This window comes from Strix aluco, chromosome 11, assembly GCF_031877795.1.
Source record: "Strix aluco isolate bStrAlu1 chromosome 11, bStrAlu1.hap1, whole genome shotgun sequence".
Taxonomy (NCBI): Eukaryota; Metazoa; Chordata; class Aves; order Strigiformes; family Strigidae; genus Strix; species Strix aluco.
In genome coordinates this window covers 16,850,167-16,875,158 of record NC_133941.1, presented here as the reverse complement: position 1 = coordinate 16,875,158, position 24,992 = coordinate 16,850,167, and the positions used below count along the sequence as shown (strand labels likewise).

The 24,992-nt window shown below is 64.4% G+C and overlaps 1 protein-coding gene across 2 annotated transcripts; it reads left to right on the top strand.

Moving 5' to 3' along the window:
• The first annotated feature begins 500 nt into the window (after nt 1-500).
• Nucleotides 501-24,928, top strand: SEMA3F (semaphorin 3F). 2 transcript variants are annotated; one of them, XM_074836319.1, is made up of 19 exons: nt 501-633; nt 3,803-3,969; nt 13,251-13,411; nt 13,581-13,643; nt 14,285-14,404; nt 15,868-15,948; nt 18,150-18,243; nt 18,615-18,734; nt 19,906-20,045; nt 20,123-20,237; nt 20,444-20,513; nt 20,626-20,770; nt 20,887-21,109; nt 21,944-22,032; nt 22,350-22,391; nt 22,637-22,794; nt 22,874-22,941; nt 23,346-23,479; nt 23,570-24,928. In XM_074836319.1, exons 2-19 carry the CDS (start codon nt 3,849-3,851, stop codon nt 23,978-23,980), a joined length of 2,355 nt encoding a protein of 784 aa, XP_074692420.1. In that variant the 5' UTR covers nt 501-633; nt 3,803-3,848; the 3' UTR covers nt 23,981-24,928. The 2 variants fall into 2 exon arrangements, with proteins under 2 accessions (XP_074692420.1, XP_074692421.1); XM_074836320.1 differs by lacking the exon at nt 15,868-15,948.
• Nucleotides 24,929-24,992: the final 64 nt, after the last annotated feature.

Sequence of the window (24,992 nt, the reverse complement as noted above, 5' to 3'; positions counted from 1 at the left end):
CCCCGCTGCCTGCCCAAGGAGTTGCCGTGTGTGGGAGGCGGTTTCTCGCCGGAGCTGGAGCTCTCACAAAGCCGCCGGCTCGCCGGGGCTCGGCTCCCCGCTGCCTCCCGCCGCCCCGGGCCGCCCCCCCGCCGCCCGCCTCGGCAGACAAAGGAGGGACGGCGCTTATTCATTCGCTTCCTTCGCGGGGCCGACGGGAGGGTGGTGGGCGCCGGAGGCCAACCGAGCCGCCCGCGGCCTCGCACGGCGGGGCGCCGCCGGCACTGAGCAACAAAAGGCCAAAGCCAGAGGTGAGCGGCGGGGGGCGGCGGCGGGGCTCGAACCCGCGGCCCCGGGCGGTGGGCGGGGCCGAGGGGGTGGGGGCGTGTCTATGCAAATGACGCCCCCCGCGGCGCCCCGCGACGCGCGCACGGGCTGCGGCGCCCAGTCGGGGCCGGGCCGCCACCGCCCGCCGCCCCGCCCCGCCCCGCCCCCGGCCCCGCCCCGCCCCGCCCCGCCGCCGCTCCACGGGCCGGGGCCGCGGCGGCAGTCGCGGCCGCGAGATGGCGGGGGGCCGCGGGTGCCCGGCGCGGCGCTGAGCCCCGCCGCCCTGCACACCCCCCCCGCACAGCCGCCGCCGGGACCCCCGCAGAGGTAAGGGCGGGGGCGGGCGGCGGAACGGGGGCCCGGCGGGGGGGGCGCCCCGAGAAAACTTTCCGCCGCTCGGAACTCGTGTGTGTGTGTGTGTGTGTGTGTGTGTGTGTGTGTGCGCGCGCGCGTGCGTGCGTGCGTGTGTCTGTCTGTCTGTGTGTCTGTGTCGTCCCCCCCCCCCCCGCCGCAACTTGCCGGTGAAGCGGGCAGGTGGGTCGTGGGGAGGGGGGGGCTGGTGCCGGCGGTCCGGGGCTGGCAGCCCTGCCCCGAGCTGGCGGCGACACCGGGTGCTTTGCAGCCCCCCCGCCCTCGCGCCTCGCAGGGGGGCGATGCCGGGGTGTCTCTGCCCGTCCCCCTCCCTGCCGGTCCCCTCACCCCCGGGAGCCCGTGGTCGGGCTGTCGTGCCCCGTTCCCGCTCGGGGCGGGCGGACGGTGCCCGGGGTGCACGGTGCAGGCAGGGGACGGAGGCTGGCAGGGGGCTCCGGGGGCGGGAGGGGCTGCGGCAGGGCTCGGCGGCGGGTGGGTGACCGAGGAGAGGGTGCTGGGGGGACACTCGCGCACCAGAGACCCCCCCAGCACCGTGGAGCAGGCAGCCGGAGCCCGCGCCGGTGGGACCCCGAGCCCCGGTGGGACCCCGCGCCCCGGCGGGGCTGGGGGTGCGGGGAGGGCAGGGCGCCGGGGGAGCGGGGGACAGACGGCTCTCCCTGGGGACAGGCCGGGCGGGCCGGAGGGCCGGTGCCGCAAAGTTGTGCAAAGTTATTTCCCGGGTGCGAGGGGCCGCGGTGGACGATTAGCATTATTTTTTTATTTTTTTAATTTCTTTTTTTTCCCCCCCCTTCCCGCTGCCCATCCTGCCTGTATTTCTTTTCCCTCCCAAAACGTTTCCTGCTCTCTCGGCTCACTCCTGAGGCCGCTGGGACCAGGCGGGTGGGCAGCCCAACCTCCGAGGCACCCCCTCAGCCCCGGGGTCTCGGCCCCCCAAAGGAGTCCTTGTTCCAGCCAAGAAAACCTTTCCTTTTAATTGTTTCGGCTCGGCGGCGCTCGGTTGACGGGCCTGGGGAGGGGGAATAAAGCCGAGCGGGGTTTTGATCTTCCTGCGGCGGCACCAGCAATGGCCAAACTTTAATTGCCAAAAAAAGCACCCCAACCCCAGCCAGCCCGGGTGCCGGGGGGGAGGAACGTGGCCGCTCTCCCCGGGAGTTCCCAGTTTCCCCGGAGCGCAGATGACCCTGGAAATAGAGATTTCCCGGCCAAGGTGCGCTCCAATGGGCCGTTTCCCCTTTTTGCTTCCTTGGAATTTGCCTTTCCCGGCCGGGCCTGGGTGCCCCCCGCTCGCCGCCGGCCCTTTCCCCCCTCCTCGCCCTGCGCTCGCTGCGCTCCCCTCCTCTCCCTCTTTTCCTTTGTTTGCCATCTCGCTCCCTGTCTCTGACGCGTACGCGGCTCCATCCAAATGCAATAGTGGGATTTGCCAGAATTATTTCCTAAAGCTGCCGGGGAGAGGGGGGGAGGTTTGGATGGGGGGGGGGGTGGTTATTTAAGTGCAACCAACTGGAGTTTTGGCTGGCGGAGGAATTGGGGGCTCGGGCTGTCCCGGCCTGACGCTGATGGGAAGGGCAGAGCCTGGTAATGGGTGGGAGAAGGGGGGGGCAGCCTGGAAGGGGACCGAATGCCAGTACAATGGAGCAGAGCTGGATGTGTGTGCAGGGGGAGAAGAAAAAATCGAAATATTTACTGACTCCAGAGGCAAGAGTGAGAAAAAAAAATATTGAACCCCAGGGAACGGCGGTGCCGCTGCGCTCTGGGTCTTGTCCCGCTGCTCGAGGAAGCATGTCGCTGGAGGGGCCAAGGCGTGCTGCTGCCCTTGTCCCGCTCGGGGCTGGGGCCGGCGGTGTGGGTGCTGTGCACCCCGGGAGGGGCCGGCCAGACCACCCGGGTGGGCCACGGGCAGAGCCCCGGGGTGAGGGATTGCCCACCTTGCAGCTCAGCATCCCTCTCGCGGGGTGCCCTGAAGGGTTCCCGGTCATCCACCTGGCACCTCGGTGTGTGTCAGGGGGCTGTGCGGTGGCAGCTGGCAGAGCCGTGGAGGGCATGTCCCCGTGGGGGTGGCGCAGTGGGGACCCCCCGGCACAGCGTGCTGGCAGGCAGCGCCTGTCCCGCAGCACAGAGCCCCTTTGGCTGGGCTGGCTGGGTGCTCCCCCACTGCCCAAGCCCACCCGGGTACCACGGCACAGCGCATCCCACCCCGGGCGTGCAGCTCCCTGGGGATGCGAGGGGCTTCCCACCGCGGGCCTCCTCCCAAATCCTGTCCTGAGCCTCCTGGAGCCCCCCGGGAGGCTGCTGCCTCGGGAGAGGAATCTGGGCCCGAGGGGACAGTCCTTCTCCGCGAGGGGCAGCGGGGCACGCCGGGGGCACTGCGTGCCGTGCTGTGCCGTGCTGTGCCATGCCGGGGTGCGTGTGTGGCTCGCTGGAGGCAGCTTGGCGGACTCCGCTCAGTGCCGGAGCCCCAGGGAGTCCAGCTGCCTGGCACACAGGCAGGGCTTTTTTTTTTTTTCCTTCTTTTTCTTCCTCTTTTATTTATGAAAAAAAAAAAAATCCTTTTTTTTTTTTTTTTTTTTTTTTTTGTACGTTCTTGGAATAATGAAGTCCAGATTTCCTTCATGTTGGAAAGATTTGATCCCAGCTCTGCTCGCTGTGGCTTTGCTGGGGGCTGGGAGGAGAGGTGGGGAGAAGAGGGCTGGGGATGGGACCCTTCTGGGTGTCAGGGTGGGGGGAGCCAGCCTGGCAGGGTGGGGATGCTGCAGGCTGGGGGGGGGGCGAGGAGGGATGCTCCTCACCTGGGCAAGGCTCGCTGGCTGGGTGGAGGAGCGCGCTGCAGCGGTGCTCGCCGCTGTGCTCGCCTCACCCTGCACACTTGGCTTGGCACCCAAGGAGGTGAGGCTGGGCACCCCCGACTCCTGCCCCCCATCCCCCCCAGCCTGCAGAGTGGGGTTCAGCTAAGCCCCCCCCCCCCCCCCCCGCTTCCTCCAGGGCTGGCTCCCAGCCCTCCCCAGAGGATGCTGCGTGCCGGCGGGTGATGAAGAGCAGGATGGGGAGATGTGGGGCTTGTACCCCCCCCAGGGGGGCGGTGGGTGCAGCAAACTGATGTCCCTCCCCCCTGTGCCCTCTTTGGCAGGCTCGGCCCCCCCCCCGGTCTCCCCTGGACCTCGGCGCCCAGGCGCATGCCCACCATGCCCGTGGTCGGCGTCCTCCTCTGGGCCACCCTGCTGACTCTGGGCTGGCGGGCCACCCACGCCAAGGACCACGGCTTTGCCACCCCGAGGGTCCAGCTCTCCTTCAAAGGTAAGAGCCCGGCAGTGGTAGTCGGGGGGTAGGGTGGGACCCCAAGAAGGTGGAGGAGGGCAGGGGCACCCCAGTCCAGGCTGCTGCTCCTCCTCCTCACCTGGGGGGGTTATCAGCAGGCTGCACCCCCAGAAATCTCCGTGGGGATTTGTATGCCAGTGTGGCTGAGCTCCCAGTCTGGCCCCCTTCCCCAGTCTGGGGAGGCTGGTAGCCTGCCCAGTCCCCCCAATATGCTTCCCTTCACGGGTGGGTGGCTCCCTCCATCTGGCGAAGCTGGGTGCCGAGGTGCAGAGAGCCCCCCCGCCCCCCCCCCCCCCGGCAGCGCCCCGAGTCCAGACAGCAGCTTGATGCTGCCCCGACCCCCCCCAGCTGGTATTAACGCCTGGGAGCTGGCAGGGAGCCTGCAAGAGGCAGGAGGGGAGAATGCTGGGCGGGGGGAAGGGGCTTAACCCTTTGGTACCGGGGCTGCCTGACCCACCCAGCCCACTCTGCGAGCCGGCAGGGGACCCCTGGGTCAGCTTTGGGGTGCACGTTGTTCCTGAGCTCCTGCCGCAGGGATGCTGAGAGGGGGCGGGATGGGGGATGATGAGCCAGGGCTCAGGGTTGCAAACCTCGAGGAGCAGAACAAAAATTGCCACTGCCAACACGGTGTATTCGGTTCTACCATCGCCCTGGGCCCCGCCGGGGCTGGCTGCCTGCTTGGATGCGTCCCAGCCTGGGGATGTGTGTCAGGAGGGTGACAGGCACATGGAGCCTTGTGTCTGCCTCCCCTTGGGGTCCCGGGGGAGGCGAGCCACCGCGGGAGAGCCGGGGCCGTGCTGTGTGTGCCGCTGCCGTGCCGTCCCACCGTGCCGTTGCCCTCCGGTCACATACCGAACCGGTGAGCCCGGGGTGCGGTGGCAGAGCCGAGGGTGAGCGTGGCGGCTCCGGTCCGGCAGAGCCTGGCAGGAGGGGCTGGGGGGGCTGATGGCAAACATGGCGCGGGCAGGGTGAGCCGCTGGCGTTAAAGGCTGGTCTCAGCAGGAAAAATGGCTGGTATGAAGAGGCTGGGGACAAGTCCAGGCTGGAAGGGAGTGAGCAGTTCCTCCCTGCATGGCAGGCACTGCTTTCCTCTCCAGAAGGCTGTTTCGGAGGGTTTTTGGGGGCTGCTGGAGCACTTTAGCCGCTGCCATTTCCCACCCAGGGATGCATCCCTCGTCCCTGCTTCCTCGCAGCTGCAGCGAGGGGAGGCTCCGGCAAAGCCCCGGCTGGACCCAGCACCCACCATCCCGGCGAGGTGTGTGTTAACGCCTGTCACCATCCCACAGCCACCGGTGTGCCCCCGGCAGCGGGATTAATTCCGGATAAGCATGGTTGGGCCTGCTGTGCCGCAGGGTGGGGGCTGGTTCAGGGTTGGGTTTTTTGGCGCCAGTTTGGTGGAGCGGAGGTCCCTGGCCATGCCCAGGGGACCTGGGAATGTCACCCAAGTTGCCCATGTTGGGATCTCGAGTCTTTCTCCCTCCTACCTGGGCTGGTCTGGCAGGGCTCCCCCTGCCCTCGCTGCCCAGAGGTGAGCTTTGTGGTGGGAAAAGGGCCAGTTCTCAATTGCACGCGGAGAAGAAATGCTGGTGGCATGTCAGATCCGAGCACACCGGGATCGGGAGGGGATGGCACTTGCCCCTTCCCCGCCCACACTCTTGCAGCGGCATGAGAGAGTTAGCCCAGGGTCTTCCTTGGGGGCCAGCCAGGAGCCGCACGCCGAGCCACTGGTAAGCAGCTTTCCCGAGTCAATAATCTGTAGGTGGCCTCCTCGAAGCCATGGGGCTGAGAGATGTGGGGTGGCAGCAGCATTTCCCAGCCACGCTCTTTTACGTGGGGAGCCAGGGCTGGTACCCAAATCCCCAGCCCCAAATCCCCCATGGCAGCTGCAGGTGGTGGGGCTGGGCGTGATGGGAGCTGGGCTGTGGGACACTGGTGTGATGAGTTGGGCTGGCCTGCAGGGACGTGACTGTGGTACCGCGGGGGACCTGGTAGCCGTTGATGTGGGCATGGCTGGAGGGGTGTTGCTGGGCTGGGGTGCAGATCCCCTCCTGCAGCATCCCTGGGCCGAGGTGGGACTGAGGTGGCTGTGGCCTTGCACTGGTGCCTGGCAGGGTGCTGAGGAAGGAGCTGTGCTGGCGCGAGCTGCCGTGTCCCTGTTTTGTGTGTGTGTGTGTGTCCCCCCCGGCGCCTCGCCTCGGCCGTGCTGCCTGGAGTCCCGCCAGCCCCGGGAGCGTCTCTGGGTTTGTTTGCCTTTGCTTGTTATCGCGCGCCGGAGGTTTGTCGCAGCTCCCCGGGGCCTGCGTCATCCTCTACAGAGCCCCATCGTCTCCGAGAGCTTTAAAAAAAAAAATATATATAAAATAACGAAGCAATAGGAAAGGGGCTGGAGCTGAGCTCCTTTGCCCAGTGCAGGGTGATGGGATGTGGAGGGTCATCCCCTGGTCCTCCCCCCCATCCCGTGACCCCCATCATCCCTGCCCGTCTGTCCTTCCTCTCAAGGCTTTCCTGTCCGTGTGTCGGTGGGAGGAAGGTGACCGGCACGGAAAGAACAGTGCAGGGAGCGGCTCCGGCACGGCTCCCTTTTGCCAACAGCTCTTCCCAGATCCCAGCCCGGTGCCGGCCAGAAATAGGGTGGATATTTTTAATCATCTCCTTGCTAACAATCCCCCCCCCCCCCTCTCATACACATCCTGCGGCCCCCTCTCACCGGGCCTTCCTCTGTGCCGGGGGCTTGGGCACCGGCGAGGTCTGTGCTTTCCCCGCGAGGATGCAGGAGGTGGTGATGATGATGATGATTCATCCCTCCGTGTCCTGCTCCCTGTCCGGCGTGGGAAAAGCGTGCGGGAAGGAAGGGTGGGCTCTCGCCCCGCATCACTGCGGGAAGCCCTCGGGGTCAGGGCTCTCCGTGGGGCTTCAAAGAGGGAGCCGCTCCCCACCCCCCCACTCCGGCGATGGGAACAGCCGTGCTGGCACCTCTCGGAAAAGCCGCACAGAGGTCCAGCCGGGGGGCAGCCCTGGCTGGGAGGGGCCGGGTGAGAGGCAGGGCAGTTCCTGCATGGGGAAAAAAGCACTTTAAAAAGAATAAATCAAGCGTGGAGTCTCCTCTTGGCTCTGCTGCCAGCCCCCTGTGTGACCATGCTCCTCCCCACCTTGTGCCTCAGTTTCCCCTCCCACCCCGCTGGCATCTCGGCTGGGGGACATCGGCACACTTGATCTGGGGCTGGGGGGTGGCAGATGGCTGGAGAGGAGCCCGGCGAGGGGGCCGTGTCCCCGGGGCCACCCAGGCGCCCTCCTAAGCTGCTGCAGCTGTGGGCACCGCTTGGTGACAGCAGGCTGGGATAAACATGGGGGGGACGCGGTGCGGGGGGGTTGCATGGGCAGAGCCAAGGGCTCAGGGACAGCCAGCCCTGGGGACGTGCCGGGAGGGCTGGCGCCGGCAGTCCCCACCCTGGTGTGGGTCAGGGGCTGCATTGGAGCCCTGTGCTGCTCCTTACACCCTTTAAAGGTGGGGGCGGATGCTGCGGTCCCCTCTCCCATGCCCTGGGGGACAGGCACACGGGGCTGAGCCCTGCAGCCCCTAAGAGGATTTCTTTGGCTGGGGCAGTGGGGGACTGCGCCAGGGTCCCCCCCACCCACCAGGACCGGCTGCTGCTGGGGCTGAGCCCCTGGGCTCCGGCTGCAAAGCTCTATAAGCTCATTAACCCCCCACCCCCCCCAAACGCCCCCATGTAATTTCAAGCCCCCCAAGCCAATATCTAATAAGCTTGTTATCCTTCAAATTAATGCTGGTCCTTCTGAAGCAGCGTGGCCCTTCCTGGGGTCCTGGCGTGTGTGTCCCCCTGTCTCTAGTGCTGCCGGCCCCTGCCCGCAGCACCCCCAGGCGCTGCCTTCCCTGCTGCCTTCTTGGCACGGAGAAAATGGCCTGGAAAAGCAACCACCTTCCCGCCCAGTGCCTTGCCCTGCTCTCGGGGGCTGCGGAAGAAAATAATATCAAAAAATTTTTAAAAAAGCCCAAAGGTGGTGGCGGGTGGGGACCCCTCAGCTCAGCTTTTTGCTTTTGAGTGGATGAAAGTGTTTTTTCTGAAGCCAGGCTCCTTCCCGAGGGGGTTTTCCTGCTGCCAGAGCATCCCCTGGCCCAGCTCCCTGGTGAGGACCAGGGTCACCGCCACCGAGTGATGCTCGGTGGGGACAGGGTCCCCCGTGCCAGCAATGCTTGCTGGGGCACGTCCCCCCACGAGTGCTTTGGGCAGGCTCGCCGGGGGATGAATCAGCGGTTTCGGCTGAAAAAATGTGGTTTTTCTTTTTTTTCTTTTTTTTTTTTTTTTGGTTGTTTTTTGGCCTGCACCCAACTGGCCGGGCGGTGATGGTGAGGGGGGAGCAATCCAGCCAGCCCCGCTTTCATCCCAAGGGATTTGACCCAGGCGGCTGCGGCACCTGTCCCCTGCCGTGGGGGCCGGTGGAATGGGTGCCGGCATGGGGCGATGCTCTCGGGGGGGCTGGAGATGGTCGGTCGGGGGTGGAAGGCAGCGAGCGGGAGCTGGAGCCATTTCATCTCCCAAGCCCCGGCAAGACGGCTTTGGTTTCCTCCCACCTGTGAATCGGTTAAATGGGAAAAGAGCTTGGCTGGGGGCCACGGAAACTCTCTTATTACATGTAATTAGCTTAATTACATCATAAATAACCCATCAAGGGGTAGTGGAGTGACGCTCAAACAAATAAGCAATTCTGTTTTCATCGGGCGACCCACCCAGCTCTTTGATCAGCCCCAATAACAACAAATGCTTTAAACACGCAAGGGGACGCATCCAGCGCCGCATCCCTCTCTCGGCATCACTCCCCATCCCTCCCCTCCACCAGGTACCCAAAAAGCTGCATCCCAGATTTCAAGCAGGGAAAAAATTAGGGGGGAGCATCCCCAAAATTTGGGGCACACTTATAAATTTGTGGGATAAAATGCTTCGGGATGGAGCCAGGATTTATCCCTGCTGGGCCAGGCTCCCTTGGGATCAGCTCTGGGCTTCTCCATCGGCATTTGGAGTGAATTCATTCGCCCCATGGAAAGAAAGGGCTCCCGAAAGACGCTGCTGCCGCCAGCCAGGGGGGAGAGCGGTTATTGAATATAAACATGCCGTGTAATTTACATGCTAATTATGTTGAATGCGCTACAAGCCCATAATTAGAAACTAATTAGGTGAGAGCGCCTGTAATTAGTTTGGGGGGGGGGTGGTGGTGTGCAGTGATGGTGCACCTGGGGAGGTGACCCGTTCGAGTCTGAATGGCATTAACTCTTTGTGCTGGTGTCCTGGTGATGGTTGGGGCGATTTGGGGGGCTGGGGGACGATGAGCAGCCCCCCGGGATGCTCAGTTTATTGGGGACCCCCAAAATCTCCCCTTTGATTTGGAGATGAGCCCCGGCCTCCATGACGATGGGTGATGTGTGGGGACCACTCATCCCTTCCAGACGGGGATGGTGGTGGCAGCCAGCAAGGGTGAAGGTGTGGGCAGCTGCTGGGCAGCTACCGGCACTGTAAATTCAGCCCGAATTTTGGCATTATGGGGGGAATTTGGGTTTGCAGAGCATGTAATCGGGTGGTGCTGCTCGCCGCCACCGCAGGCAGAGCTGAGCATCGCCTCTTGTTGCTGGCCAAGGGCCTGACTGGATCCTGGCCGCTGGCATCGCTCGAGGGCACAGGGTAATTAAATCTCAATGCCCGAGGCTACCAAATGATGCTGAGGAGGTGAGTCTCGGGGATTCAGTGGGGGCTCTGCAGGATGCTGTGAGGGGATGGTCCCCGGGGAGGCCACCCTGGCTGCGGTGCCGGACGGCTCCTGGCTCCGGTGCTGGGCAATTAAAATGGGATTAGGCTCCCGGCCAGCCGGGGAAGCTCTGCCGGTGCCGGGGTTGGCAGCGGGGATGCGGGAGGGAATATATGCTCATCAGGGCGCATCAGCTAACGAACGGCTTCTCCAGCCCCGGGGGGGGCCCCCCTGCTCCACCTCATCCCCAGAGACCCCCGTGTCTGCCGGGGGCAGGTCTGGGGGCACAGCGACAGTGGGGGATTAGGCAGGGAGGGCAGGCGGTGGTGGTTTGGGAGGTCAGAGGTTGGGGTGGATGCTCACCCGCCCCTCTGTCCTCTTTGGAGAGGGCGTCACGGGGCAGCGGGTCTGTCACCGCCCTGCTTGGGGGTGCCCCCTCTGATCGCTGGGGCGTGGGGGGCTGAATGGGGCCCCCAGTGGGGGGCCGGGGCCCTTTGTGCTGCTGGCCTTGTCCCCTGCCAAGTTCCAGGGCCGCCCATCCTGATGGACATGGGATATTTGGGACCGTCACCGCTGGTGTCGTGGCACTGCCCGCCTCAGCCTCAGGGTCCCAGCCGGGAGGGGAGGGCGAGGATGGGAGCGTGTGCCCCCAGGGACGTTGGACATGGTGTCCCCAGGCCAGGCAGCGATGGCAGATGGGGGACTGTCCTGGCATGGGGGCTCCTGCCCAGTTTAACCGTCATCCCAGGCCCTGCCTGCACCAGGGCTGCCTCTGCCCCAAGCAGGGTGGCCGGGCGTGCGGTTCCAGCGCCAACAGCGGGTCCCCAGCGCTGGGGACAAGCTCTCCTGCTCTGCCTGCGTCACCCCGCTGCCAGAGCCGCCCTGCCCTTTCCTGGCTCCTGAGCTCTGGCCCCCACCAACACCAGCATCCCTCCGGGGGAAGCCCCAACAAATTCATCCCGTGCGCCCAGGGCACCGTGTGGAGCACACACACGCAGAGGTGCATGCACACACACAGTGTGTGGAGCACACACGCACACACACATGCACACACACAGTGCAGGGCACACATGCACACACATGCACGATACGGGGTGCTCAGCTGCCCTCACACACGCACACACGCTTGTGTACACGTGCACGCACACATGCACACACACTGTGTGGGGCACACGTGTACACGCACCCCACACTGTATGTGCACACACACACGCTGCGTGGGGCACATGCATGCACGCGTGTTGCACACTGTACACTCAGGCACACACACTCTGCGTGGGGCAGCTGCTGGCCGTGGGCCAGGCAGGGACCGGACCCAGTGTGCCATGGGTTAGGCAGGGCACTGTGGGACAGGCAGGGGACACTGTGGGACAGGCAGGGGACTCCACGGGTGGCAGGCGAGCCAGCGTCGGCACAGGGAGCATCTGGAGCCCAGATGGGACAGGCAGGAAGAGGAGTGTGCGGTGGGGCGGGTGGGCAGCCCCCTCCCGGTCCCCCATCCTTTGCACTGCACCACCCCACCTCTGCTATGGCGGGGGGCACCCCAAACCGCCAGCCCCTCCACGTGCCCACCGTGCTCACCCCATCCATCCAGCCCCGGCAGATGGGCAGACCCCCGGGCTGGGGGGAGGCTGATGTCACGTCCCGTGACGCCGTTTCCCGCAGCCTGCCCTGGCAGGTTTCCGCCCCGTGGTGCCTGGCACGTACTGGCCTCACCGCTGTGGCTGAGCAGGGCCCAGCGGGCTGCGGGTGCCTTGCCACGGGGCTGGGGACTGGGCAGCACCACTGCCAGCTGTGGGACAGAGCGGGTTCTCCCGGTGACACCCATGGGCATGGATCTAGCCATGCCTGGGCACCCCTCTGGCCCCTTGGTGTGGGCTCCCATGGAAACCCCCCCCTTTGCCCCGGTCAGCAGGAAGGTGGGTGCCCACCCTGCCCCAGAGGTGCTTGCCCCCCTGCCAGCCCCTCAGCCCACTCCTGGGATGCCAAGCAGGGGGTCCCCAGGGCTATGCAAGGGTGTCTCTGCCACCACCGGGATGCCAGGGTGCAGGGCACAGCCCCCCCATCCCTCCTGTTCCCCAAAGAAGGTAACCCCCCATGTTCCCAGGGTGTCCAGGATGGGAAGGGACCATGGGAACACCCGTGGGACGTTGCCAGTCCCCCATGGGACTGGGAGGCAGGAGGTCAGGAAGATCTGCAGGCGCTTGGCATTCTGGCTGGGAATGGCAGCTAGCGGCTGGAGCCCTGCCCGGCCCTGCCTGGAAGTCAGCGTGCTCCTTCCCGCTGCCGACGTGCGGGACCCTGCTCCGCTCCCGCCTGGGAAGCAGGGGTCCCCAGGGGCTGCCCCCAGCCCCGGCGCCCAGCGCCCGCCTAGGGCATGCCCCTGCATGGAGGGACAAATCTGCAGGGTGGGGATGCTCATGGGGCCAGCGTCCCATGGGAGTGGCAACCGATGGCTGGGGGTGGCATTCAAAGGGGGTGGCACCTCCAAAGGAGGTGGCATCTGGGGCAGATGGCATCCCATGTGGGTGGCATCCAATGGCAGGGGGTGGCATCTGATGGCTGTTGGTGGCATCCAAAGGCAGTGGCACCTCCAAAGGGGGTGGCATATGGAGAAGATGACGTGCCATGGGGGTGGAATCTGATGGCTGGGAGCGGCATCCAATGACTGTTGGTGGCATCCAAAGGGGTGGCACCTCCAAAGGGAGTGACATCCGGGTCAGATGTCATCCCATGGAGGTGGCATCTGATGACTGGGGGATGGCATCCAAAGAGGGTGGTACCTCCAAAAAGGATGGCAGACAGGGCAGACAGTGTCCCATGGGGATAGGGTCCTCTGTCTCGCTTGTGCCCTGGCCCCTGCCGCGTGGTCCTTGGCACCGGCCCACATCATCTGCAGCACTTCTGCCTTCCATCTGGCTGCCTCATTGCACTTGTGAATATTCATGACCCTCATTATCCTCTTTCACTCGTTGCTCCCACACTCGGGCTAAAAATAGCTTCCCAAGGGGGGATGGGGTACATGGGGCGGGGAGAGGCTCGTCCCCTCCCCAGGAGCTGGCTCCTTGGGGTCCCAGCTCCCCATACAAGGAACCAATGGCCTGGCTGGGACATGGGGTCACAGGGCAGGAGAGGGATGATGCTGGAGATTCTGGGAGCTGCAGGTTCTTGGCTGGGGTGCCAGGGAGCGCCCCCCCTTCCTGCCCTGTCTTGGTGGGGAGCTCCACTCCCTGCTGTGGGGTGCTGGGTCTCCTCAGCCCAGGTCCTGCTGCCCCCTCCCCTGGCCACACTTGGTTGTCCCAACTGGCCATAAGCATCTCCGTCATTGTCCCATGTCCTGCGTAGAAGTGGCAGCACTGTGGTGCTCATGGAGGGGGAGGTGGGCACCACGGGGCTGGAAGGTGGACACCTCCTCTCTCAGGACGTCCTCCAGCTGGGACAGGGATGGCACCGGGAAGGGCGGGGGTCCCTGGGGTGCTGACACCTGCCCCTTTGCCCCACAGAGCTGAAGGCGACGGGCACGGCACACTTCTTCAACTTCCTCCTCAACTCCAGCGACTACCGCATCCTGCTGAAAGACGAGGATCACGACCGCATGTACGTGGGCAGCAAGGACTACGTCCTCTCGCTGGACCTCCATGACATCAACCGCGAGCCCCTCATCGTAAGCTGCCATTGTAGGGTGGGGGGGACAGGCGGAAGGGGTGCAACCAGGCATCCGATGGGCCATTTTGGATGCCAGGGCAAGAGCTCGATGGGCATCACTGGTGCTGGTGGGGAGGAGGTGGGGCCGAGTGGGTGCCCTCATCTTCCCTGGGCTGGTGTCTCCACAGATCCACTGGCCCGCGTCCCAGCAGAGGATTGAGGAGTGCATCCTGTCGGGCAAGAACAGCAACGTGAGTGGCCACCATAAATCCCCTTCTGGTAGCAGTGGCAGGGCTGGTGGCCAGCATCAGAGTGGGATTCATGTCCTCGTGTCCTACCCTGGAAAAGCCATCCCCCAGGTCCCCTGTAGTGTGGCAGCATCTGCAACCATGCTGAGAAGGGGTGGCACTCCAAGGTGTCATGGTGTCCTGCCACCCCTTCTGTCCCAGCTGTGCAGGTCCTGGAGATCTTCATGGGCGAGTAGGAGGTCGAGATCCCCACACTGCTTCCTCCTGCCAGCCAGGGCTGGGCCCTCCGGCATGCCACCTCATGGCCCATGCCAGCCCCTGACCCATGCTGTCCCATACCCCATGCCATCCCACGGCCGATGCCAACTCACCATCCATCCCAACCCATGACCATGCCATCCCATGACCATGCCAACCTGTGGCCCCACCCCAACCTATGGCCCCATGCCATGTCCCAAGCCAGTCCGTGCCCCATGCCAGACTCCCACCTTCCCAGGTCCTTGGCCTGCTTTCTCCCTTTCCCAGCTCCTATCCCATGCCAGGGGGCTGGACCCTGTGGTCCAGCGGGGGATGCTGGCAGGGAGTGGGAAGGGGGGTGCCCCTGTCCCCTTGCTGGCATTGGCACCTCCTCCTCTGCTTCCCAGGGGGAGTGTGGCAACTTCATCCGCCTGATCCAGCCCTGGAACCGGACCCACCTCTACGTGTGTGGCACCGGCGCCTACAACCCCATCTGCGCCTTCGTCAACCGTGGGCGCAAAGCCCAGGTGAGGGGTGGGAGGGATGGGGGGAGCTGAGCCGGTGCCTGGCCTGGCAGTGCCACCACAGCCACCGTGGGATTGCAGCGGGGTGCAGGAGGGCGGCACGGCACGGCTCGGCTCTGCCAGCTGGTGTTGGGAGGTTTGGGAGGCAGAGGGTTGGGGGGCAATGGCAGGCTGGGGGGTGACTGTGGCTAACGGTGCTGTGCTGCCGAGTGGGGCCGAGCCATCTCTGCAGACCAAGGACTTCTCTTCACACCGGGACCGGGCTGCCTTGGCTGGACCCCAACACTGGCTTCCATGTGACGTGCCCTCCCACCCTGCCAGCCGCAGCCACTGCTGGATCTCCACTGGGGCAAGGGACGTGTTCCCCCCACCTTCCTACCTGCCGCCAGGCTGCCGAGCCCCTCACCACAGATGTGAAGGATGCCCGGAACCATATTGGCACCAGCATTGCACAGGCAGAACCGTGGCAGGGGCTGTGCCAGTGCATGTGGCCATGTCGGGGATGTCCCTGGATGGATGTCACCCGGCCCTGAGGACCACAGTGTGTGGCGAGAGGGTGGCATCGATGCCACGTGCCACTGGGCTGGGCACACGGCAGACAGAGGATCGCTTTCAGGCCAGCCCTGGGAGGGAGCCAGTCACTCCAAGTAGCAGCGCAGGCATCCCAGGGGGCCCTGAGCCCTGCAAGGTGTCTGTCCCCTCTGTGCTGGGGTGGCACGTCCTGGACCATGTCCTCTCCCACGGTCGGAGCAAGCTGGGTGCCATCAGCCCAAGCCGAGGAAGGAGCACGGCGCTGGATGTGGAGGATGGGCGTCTGCCCCACTGCTCCCAAGCCTGGCACAGGCACTGAGAGAGGTGGATGCTGCTTGGGCCACTCCAGATTGGGACCATACTGGGACTGGACTGGGACTGGATTGGGACCGGATTAGGACCGGGCTGGGACCAGACTGGGCAGTGGCAGCATTTGAGGAGGACCAGAGATGCTGGTGCAGTTGAGGACAGCATCGCGTGTCCTCTCTAGCAGAGCCAGCGGCGGTGCGGCAGGGACAGGGGGATCCAGTGACCCCGTGGTGCCGGTAACTTCCCCCGTGCCGTGGCTCGGTGCTGGGGCCTTGCTCCTCTGCACGGGGTGCTGCCAGCTGAGTGGCAGGTGCCATCTTTGCATCCCTGGGTGTGAGCCCAACCTGGCTGGCTGCAGGCAGCCACCTCTCCGCTCTCTCCTGCCCCTCACCAGGGCACCCCAGTTCTGTGGGAGAGAGCAGGATCCATCCTGGAGAAGCTCCTGCTGGAGGCCAGCCCAGCCCGGAGCATCTGGGGACCCCCACCAGCACCACCGAGGGGGCTCATGGCTCTGCTGCTCCATGGGCACCCATCACCCTAGCTCCTGGTGTCCCCCTGCCCGCCCCTGCCCCAGGGGGTCCGTGCCCCCACCGGCGCTAACTCTCTGCCCTGCTCCTTTTCCCCAGGGGTTTCCGCCGAGCCAGCCGGGAGGCCGGGAGAGCAGATCCGCCGATGGCCCCCTCAGCCCGAGACCAGCACAAAGCAAGGTGGGAACCAGTCTGGGAGCCCGCCGCAGCCGTGCGCACCTCTCCCCTGGGGCGCGCTGGAGCCATGGGCTCCTTCTCCTTCCCACCGGCATGTGTCCAACCCCCGTGCCGGGCGCCCCGTGCCGTGGGCATCCCCGCCATCTCCTTCCCTCTCAGCACAGAATCCTCCAGCCACCGGCCTGGCATCTGCTCTCCTTCTCTCACTAACTCCTTCCTCGCAGGCCACGTACGGGCCCCCTGCGGGGGACACTGTCAGGGATGGTGGCTCTCCCTGATGCTGCCAGCTTTGCCTGGTCCCCCCCTTGGAAGTGGAGCCACATGTCAGCAGAGCCATGGGGCTCAGGAGGGTTCAAGGGAGGATGCCAAGGTGATGTGCAGGAGGTGTTTTGGTAGGGTCTACAAAAACGTCACTGAGCTTCTGCTTCGCCCTGCCCCGGGAGGGGCTTGTGTCATCCCAGGGGGCAAGCGGGCTCAGGGAGGCTACAGCGTCCTCAGCTTCTGGGGACACCCAGCATCCAGCCCACCCTGACAGTGTCACCCCCCGAGCCTCTCCCCCCTGGACTAACATGGGTCAGTGCATGGGCTGGGGAGTGTGTGGGGCGCGGGCACCCTGCGGCAGCCTGGGGCTCTCCCCTGTCCGTCCCTCTGTCCCCTGGCCCCTCTGCTCCGAGGACGGGTGGTAGTGGGACAAAGGGCAATGCTCAACCATGAGCATCTTGCCAGCTGCAGGCAGCTCCTGCTGCCGATTTCCCCAGTGCCAGCTGGGGAAGTGCCGTTGCCATTTCAGTCCCCTCGGGCCCCCCACGGTTCCTCCCTCCCTGCCGGGTCTGGCTCCAGCATCTGCATGGAGAAGCTCCCTGGTGCAGCTCCCTGTGTCACGAGTGGGGGCTCCCTGGGGGCTGCCAGCACCCACTTTCCGGCAGCTCCGATGCATTTCAAGGCGCATTAGCCAAACGGCTGTGCCAGCACCATGACGGCTTGTAGGTTGCCTGACTGGGAGGGTGAGATGGTGCAGGCAGGGCCAGGGCCACACTGGAGAGCCAGGTTGTCCCTGTGAAGGGTTTCCCAAGTTTGGGAGTGGGGCCAGCGTTGGGCAGAGGCGTTTGCGATGGTGATGGTGGCGCAGGTGACACGGTGCAGTGATGGGGATGACAGAAGCGTGGCCGTGCCCACCTCTGGGGCTGGGGTGCCCCAGGAGGGGCTGGTGTGAGCAAACCCTCCAGTGGGAGATGTGCACAGTGAGCATCCTGGCTCCGCACCCCCTCCTGCCTTTCGTGGAGCTGGGGACTCTGCTCACCTCTCTGCAGAGGGTGGCCGCCACCGTGTCAGTCACCCCTGCATCAAAGCCAGGGCACAGGGCCAGTGGGAAGCTCCGCCAGCTCGATTTGTTTGCCTGAGGTTCCACCCCTATGCCTGGGGTCCCTGCGGGTGCTGCCGTGCTGCTGCTTCATCCCGGCTGTGGGGATCTGCACACCAGGGATGAGGGGTGACCTGGCTGGGATAGCCTGGCTCTGCCTGCCCTCAGCTGGCACCGGCAGAGGATTTTGTGTGCGTCTCTGGAGGCAGCGTGGGTCTCGCCCCTGGCCGGGGACATGTGACGGTGCTGGGGATGGCCGCGGGGAAGGCAGAGGCAATGGCAGGGAGATGGCTCCTAATGGTGACAGCAGGGAGATGGCTCCTAACAGCGTGGGCGAATGCCCTGGAGCGGGCACAGCATCTCACCACAATGCCACCCTGGTGGTGCCTGCTGGAAAGCGGGATCCAGCAAAAGGAGTGTGCCAGGTTCAGCAGCTGAGCTGTGCCGAGCTGTACCGCTGGCCAGACCCCACCTGCTGAAGCTGCTGGAGCTGCGTGACCTGGAGCCGGGCAAGCGGCGATGTGCAGGATGACCAGCTGAAGCGAAGAAGCAGCCGGAGGGAGATGTTTGCCCAGAAGCGGATCTGGGAGATGGATGCTCCATTTCAGCCTGGCAGCTCAGCCAAGTCTCCAAGCAGTGGAGGGCACGGAGAATCACCCAGCAACGTTGGAGGAGTAGCTTGTCGGGGCTTCAGCTTCTCAGGAGACCTGCAGACCCCTGGTGTGGTCCATCTGCATCCATCCTCACTGCTGGGCTCCATCCCAGAGGAGGCTGCCTTTCCTGGTGGGCACAGGGATGGAGGGGTGAAAGTGTAACCAGCTCCTCCATTTGCTTCCTTCCCCAGGATTATATCTTCTACCTGGAGCCAGACAAGCTGGAGTCGGGCAAGGGGAAGTGTTCCTACGACCCCAAAGTAGACACCGTCTCTGCATTAATAAGTGAGTCCTGTAGCTCCCCGGGGCCAGCGCTGCCTGTGTTGGGCAGAGGGAACATGCAGGCGAGATGGGACAACTACTCCCACTGTCTTCCTGTGATGCCCAAATATCCTCCAGGAGTCAGGTTCCTGCCCTGCCACCCCTGCCCGCTCCAGCTGCAGATGGCTGGGCACCTGGGATGCCCAGTCGTTGGGCACCTGACCCAGCAGAGGTGGGGGTTCTCATGTGGCAACCTCCCAAACTCTCTGGGATGGCCACAGGACTCCTGATTGCCTGGTGGCTACTGGCTGAGGCTGGATGGAGCCCGAGGCAGTGGGAGAAGGTGGGTGGATGGGACTAGGTGGGGGTCCCCAGCTGATCTCTGCTCTCTGCAGATGAAGAGCTCTACGCTGGTGTCTACATCGACTTCATGGGCACGGACGCAGCCATCTTCCGCACCATGGGCAAGCAGACGGCCATGAGGACAGACCAATACAATTCACGCTGGCTCAACGGTGAGTCCGGGTGTCACTGGCTCAGGTTCCCTGGGGACCCCATGGCTCCAGCCCTGGAGATGAGACACGTTGTGTTGTACTGTGTCCTCCCAGGACAGAGACAGTAGCCAGCATGGGCAGGTGGATGGGTGGTGGTGTGGGATGGATGGATGGATAAATGGATACATGGATACATTGGAGAGGAGGATGAACATGGGTGGGTGGGTGGGTGGGTGGATGGATGGATGGATGGATGGATGGATGGATGGATGGATGGACAGATGGATGGGTGGAGGGATGGACAGATGGTGGATGGGTGGATGGATGATGGATGAATGGAGGGAGGGAGAGAGGGAGGGAGGGAGGGAGGGAGGGAGGGATGGACAGATGGTGGATGGGTGGATGGATGGATGGATGGAAGATGGATGGATGGATGGATGGATGGATGGATGGAAGATGGATGGATGGATGGATGGATGGATGGATGGATGGATGAAAATCTATGCAGAAGAGCAGAGGGATAGCTGTGTGAGGCAGTGACAGATGTACCAGGAGCTTTGCTGGGCGGCAGGAGCAGCCAGCTAGTGAGAGATGGGGCTGACTCTGCTGGAGTCCGTGCGTGGGTTTCTGCGGTGCTGAGATGTCAACCACATTGCCTGCAGTCAGTGACCCCGAGCGTTCATCCTGCCCCCTTCAGAGCACCCCTGCCCAAGGGGCGGCAGCTGAGTAAACAGAGCAGAGCAGATGGGATGATCCTGCCGGGCTGGGGAGCCAGCGGGGCGGTAACCCGAAGAGGGGGAGCTGTCAACGCAGGCTGGGCACTGGTGATGGATGGCAGGGAGAAGCTTCCTGAGAAGCTTCCAGGCTGTGTGGTTCCTCCCTGGGGAAAAGACTGGTTCCCACCATCCTGCTTATAGAGCTGCTGGAGCTCTCCACCCCGTGGACTTCAGGGATGCTCCCAGGGACCTCAGGGGTGCTCCAAGCCCCTCCTGGAGCACCGATGACTGCCAGAGAGACCCAGTTCCTCAGCCCACCTCTGTAGCTCTGGTCCAGATCCAGCTCTCGCCCTGCGACCACAGCAGTGCTTTTCCAGGAGCAGGGTGGTGCTGGAAAAGAAGAGGGCTCAGCAGCCTGCTGTGGCACGGGGCAGGGGGTGCCACGGGGCTGATGTTGCCATGCCATGCTGTTCCAGACCCGGCCTTCGTCCGTGCCCAGCTCATTCCTGACAGCAGCGAGAGGAACGATGACAAGCTCTACTTCTTCTTCCGAGAGAAGTCAGCCGATGCCCCGCTGAGCCCTGGGGTCTATTCCCGCATTGGGCGCATCTGCCTGGTAGGTGAAACAGCAGGCAGGCAGGGGAGCGGGCAGGGGTGCGAGCAGGGCTGAGCGCGGGGGTCCCTCCATTGCAGAACGACGATGGGGGCCACTGCTGCCTTGTGAACAAGTGGAGCACCTTCCTGAAGGCCCGTCTCGTCTGCTCCGTACCAGGACCTGACGGGATTGAAACGCACTTTGATGAGCTCCGTGAGTGGACAAGGAGGGGGACAGGGGTGCCTTCTCCACCCCTGTGGGCTTGGAGGGTACCCTGGGGAGGGCTGAGGACCCCCCCTTGCTGCCCCTCTCGTCTTACTCTCCCATGGGGAGCTACTTTCTTCCTTTCCCTGATGTCCCTGGGTGCAGGGACCCTGCCCACCTTCCCCATGGTGACACCCCCATCTTTCTGTCCCAAGAGGACGTCTTCATCCAGCAGACTCAGGACACCAAGAACCCCATTATCTACGCCGTGTTCTCTGCTTCGGGGTGAGTGTGACCCTCCCAACACAGAGCAGTGGAGGCGGGGGGCCCAATTGGGTAGGGGTCCCAGCAATGGGCAGCACCAAGCCGGAGGGTGGCAGCAGGTTGTTCTTCCCAGGTCGGTCTTCAAGGGCTCTGCCGTGTGCGTCTACTCCATGGCTGACATCCGCATGGTCTTCAACGGGCCCTTCGCGCACAAGGAGGGACCCAACTACCAGTGGATGCCCTACACAGGCAAAATGCCCTACCCCCGGCCGGGCACCGTAAGTACCCTTCGGGCATGTGTGGTGGGGGGAGCCAGCATCTGCAAGGCAGCCAGCACCCTCAGACCTGTGCTCGGATACCGGGTCACCAAGCACTGGTGCCATTTGTGCCGTAGTGCCCCGGGGGGACCTTCACCCCATCCATGAAGTCAACCAAGGACTACCCTGACGAAGTGATCAACTTCATGCGCGCGCACCCGCTGATGTACCATGCCGTCTACCCCACCCACCGCCAGCCGCTGGTGGTCCGCACCAATGTCAACTACCGCTTCACCACCGTGGCCGTCGACCAGGTGGATGCGGCAGACGGGCGCTATGAGGTGCTTTTCCTGGGCACAGGTACCCACGCCGCGCACCGCGGGGAACGCAGCATGCTCCGGCGCGGCCCCGGAGGGCACGGGCACCACCAGGGCTGGCCAGAGCACGGTGCCCTCCGCCACGCTGGAGCGGGGTGAGGGGCTGAGACCCCCCCTGAGATCCCTGCCCCTCCTCGAGGCTCCAGCCTGGTTCTTCCCCTGCCCCGGTGCCCATCCCACGGACCCCACCACCCAGACTGGTCCTTCCCTTAGCCCAGTTCCCATCCCTGGAGCCAGCAATCCAGCATGATACCTCCCATCCTAGGGATGCCACCATCCAGCCCAGTCCTCCCCCTGCCCCGCTGCGCATCCCAGGGGCCCACCATCCAGCCTCATCCTTTCCCAACCCCAGTGCCCATCCTGTGTGCTTCCTGTTGACCATCCTAAGCCCATCATCATCCAACCTTCTGCCTTCCCTTCCCAATTGCCCACCCTAGAGGCACCAGCATCCAGCCCTGTCTTTCCCTGGCCTGCGTCCCCATCATGGGGGCACTGTCATCCAACCTGGCACTTCCCCTGCTCTAATGTGCATCCCAGAGCCCCCATGATCCATCCTCATCCTTTCCCTGCCCCTGTGCCTGTCCCCAGCTGCTGTCCCCACCCTGCCCTGGGTGGTGGCAGTCCCTAGCCACAGGCAGTGACCTGTGCCGGTACACTGCACCCCGGCACAGTCACCTGCTGCGGCAAGAGAGAGATGGGGATGGGCTTGGGCGGATCCTTCCTCCCCCCAGCCCCAGCAGGGACCCCCTTCCCAAGAGGGGAGGGCACAGGTGCCCGGGGGTGGCACTGAGTGCCTGGGCACCATGGTGTCTTGCAGATCGGGGCACTGTGCAGAAGGTCATCGTGCTCCCCCGGGATGACATGGAGACAGAGGAACTCATGCTGGAGGAGATTGAGGTGTTCAAGGTAAGGGCTGGCCTGTCCTCCACCCTCTGCTGAGTGTCCTTGACCCAGCCAACCAGCCTCTTGGCACATCAGCCAGCTCCCTGGGACACCAACCAGCCCCTTGGGACATGAGCCAGCCCCTTGGGACACCAGCCACCCCTTGGCTGGCTCTGGAGGGACCCCAACCATTGGTCTTCCTGGCTGCTGCCCCCTTGCATCTCCCCCTCCCCGCCCCTGCCTGCCCCAGCTGCCTGCAGGGCTCTGGGGTGCCCACCCCGGGACTGCAGTGTCAGGCCAGGTGGTGGCCCTCTATCTCCTTCGCTCCTGCTCCTGTCTAGGTGCCGGCACCCATCAAGACAATGACCATCTCCTCCAAGAGGGTGAGTCACAGCACGTGGCAGGGGCCTGAGCAGATCCCATCACAGTCCTGGCTGTGGCACTGCCTGGTGTCACTGCAGCACCAGGGCGGGAGCACGGTGACCCCAGTGCAAGCTGGCTTGGGTGGCCCCGGGTGATTCTGATGTCTTGGCCAGTCCCTGTACTGGGAGGCTGCAGCTCATTCTGGGGGGTCCTTACAGGTGGGGAAGAGATAGCATCTCACCCTGTCCTCTTTGTGCCCCAACAGCAACAGCTATACGTGTCCTCGGCCGTAGGTGTGACCCACCTGGCCCTGCACCGCTGTGACATCTACGGGGAAGCCTGTGCCGACTGCTGCCTGGCCCGGGACCCGTACTGCGCCTGGGATGGCAGCGCTTGCACCCGCTACTCTGCCTCCTCCAAGAGGTACGGGGGGCCAGGGGAGAGCGACAGGGAGGGACCCCCCAGCCCCAGGCTCCCCCGCTCATCTCCCACCTCCCCGCAGGCGGAGCCGGCGGCAGGACATCCGGCACGGCAACCCCATCCGCCAGTGCCGAGGCTACAACTCCAACGGTGAGTGAGGTCTGGGGCACAGCCCCACAGCACAGGGGGGCAGCTGGGGGGACATGTGGAGAGCAGGGGGCGAGGGGGTGGGCAACAGCCACAAGGGGGTCATGGGAGGATGGATGCCCTGGTGGGTTGTTGGTTGTGTGGGTGGATATACGGGAGGAGGGTGAGGATGGATGGATGGATGGATGGATGGATGGATGGATGGATGGATGGATGGACACCTTTGTGGAAGTGTGGCTACACTAGAGGAGGAGGAGCACACTTGCTAGGGTGGCTGGGGAGCAGGCAGACCTGTGGCTGGGGGTGGGCAGGAGCTCTCCCTTGGAGAGCCAGTGGGCTGGGCAGGAGGGCAGTGGGGCAGGGGCACGGAGGCGCGTGACCCGGCTGCCCATGACCCACCCCTGCAGCTAACAAGAACGCGGTGGAGGCCGTGCAGTACGGGGTGGAGGGCAGCACCGCCTTCCTGGAGTGCCAGCCCCGCTCGCCCCAGGCCAGCATCAAGTGGCTGCTGCAAAAGGACAACAGTGACCGGCGGAAAGAGGTAGGGTAGGGTGCTGTGCTGGGGGTGCCAGGGGGTGCCGGGGCGGGCTGGGTGCCAGCCGGCTGAGCCATGCCACCTCTCCCTCCCCAGCTGCGGGTGGAGGGCCGGGTGCTGCGGACGGAGCAGGGCTTGCTGCTGCGTGCCCTCCAGCTCGCCGACAGCGGCCTCTACTCCTGCACTGCCACCGAGAACAACTTCAAGCACACCGTGACCAAGGTGCAGCTCCGTGTCCTCAGCAGCCGTGCCGTCCACGCCGTGCTGGTCCAGGCGGAGACCCCCCCCGGCCTGCCAGGTGCCCCCACTCCCCGCTACCAGGACCTGCTGCAGCTCCTCACCCAGCCCGAAATGGGACTCCTGGACCAGTACTGCCAGGGCTACTGGCGGCACACGGCTGCCAGCCCCCCGCAGCCGCTGGCTGGCCTCAAAGCCAAGGAGCAGCAGGACCAGAAGAAGCCTCGAAACCGCCGGAATCACCAGCCAGAGACCTACGGGCATACATGAAACCATCATCAGGGACTTTGCTAGCACAGTGGTCTATTTTTCCCCCCTTTTAATATTAAAAATATCTATAAATAAATATATATATATATATACATCCACGCACACACGCACGCAGACACACGCGCTCCCCCCTCCCACAGGAGACAGTATTTATTTGTAGGTTGTATGTAGTCACTGGGGCAATGCAATCCCCCACATCCCAGCCCTGGGGAGGAGTGGGGATCCCCAGGGCAGCCACAGCCAGCATCACTGTCTTCCACCCCTGCCCCAGGACCCCAGAATCCTGGCGTACAGGGACTGCCGGGCACCACAGCCGCTGTCTCCCCATAGCTGGGGCATGGCACCACGCCGGGGGGCAGAGTTGCTGGGTCCGAGTGTGGGAAGGGGAGATGCCCTGGGGAGGGGGACAAACACCATCCAGAGGGGGATGAGGCAGAGGGAGAGGCAGCAACGGACAAGGTCTGCTCCCCACAAGCTGAGCACAGCCCTCACAGCTTCGTGCCTCAGTTTCCCCACCTGGTTATTGAAGAGCAAGTGCTTGCCGTGGGGAAGCTGCAGACCACAAGGCAAGCCTAGGAGAAGGGGGCTGTGGGGCCAGCATATGTGGCCCCATCTCCTCCCGGGGGGCTTGGTGGGGGGGAGACAGGACCCTCGAGACAGGACCCAGGTGTCCAGGCCACAGTGGGTGGGGGCTAGGCTGGGGTCTTTGGGTGGGGAAGGGAAGAAGAAGGGGCCAAGCTGGGGTAGAACCTCAAGCAGCCACCAATGCTCACTGCACCCACAGGTGTTTGGGGCACCCAGTTGATCAGCTGCACCCTCAGGGCATCCTGACGGGGTTCGGGGGTTGTAAATAGTTGTACATGGGAAGCACAAAGGCAGCCGGGGCCGAGCAAGTGCCCCCCCACTGCAGCCGGGGCACCCCCAAATAAACACTGGCTTTGGGACAGATGCGGGCGCCTGCGTGTGCTCTGTCAGGGACAGGGAGCGGGCAGCTGGGGGCTGCGCTGCTGCC

Coding starts and splice junctions, on each gene's coding strand:
- SEMA3F (XM_074836319.1), top strand. CDS start 3,849: ATGCCCACCATGCCCGTGGTCGGCGTCCTCCTCTGGGCCACCCTGCTG. Junction 13,412..13,580: donor TCAACCGCGAGCCCCTCATC/GTAAGCTGCCAT, acceptor GTGTCTCCACAG/ATCCACTGGCCCGCGTCCCA. Junction 18,244..18,614: donor CACCGTCTCTGCATTAATAA/GTGAGTCCTGTA, acceptor TGCTCTCTGCAG/ATGAAGAGCTCTACGCTGGT.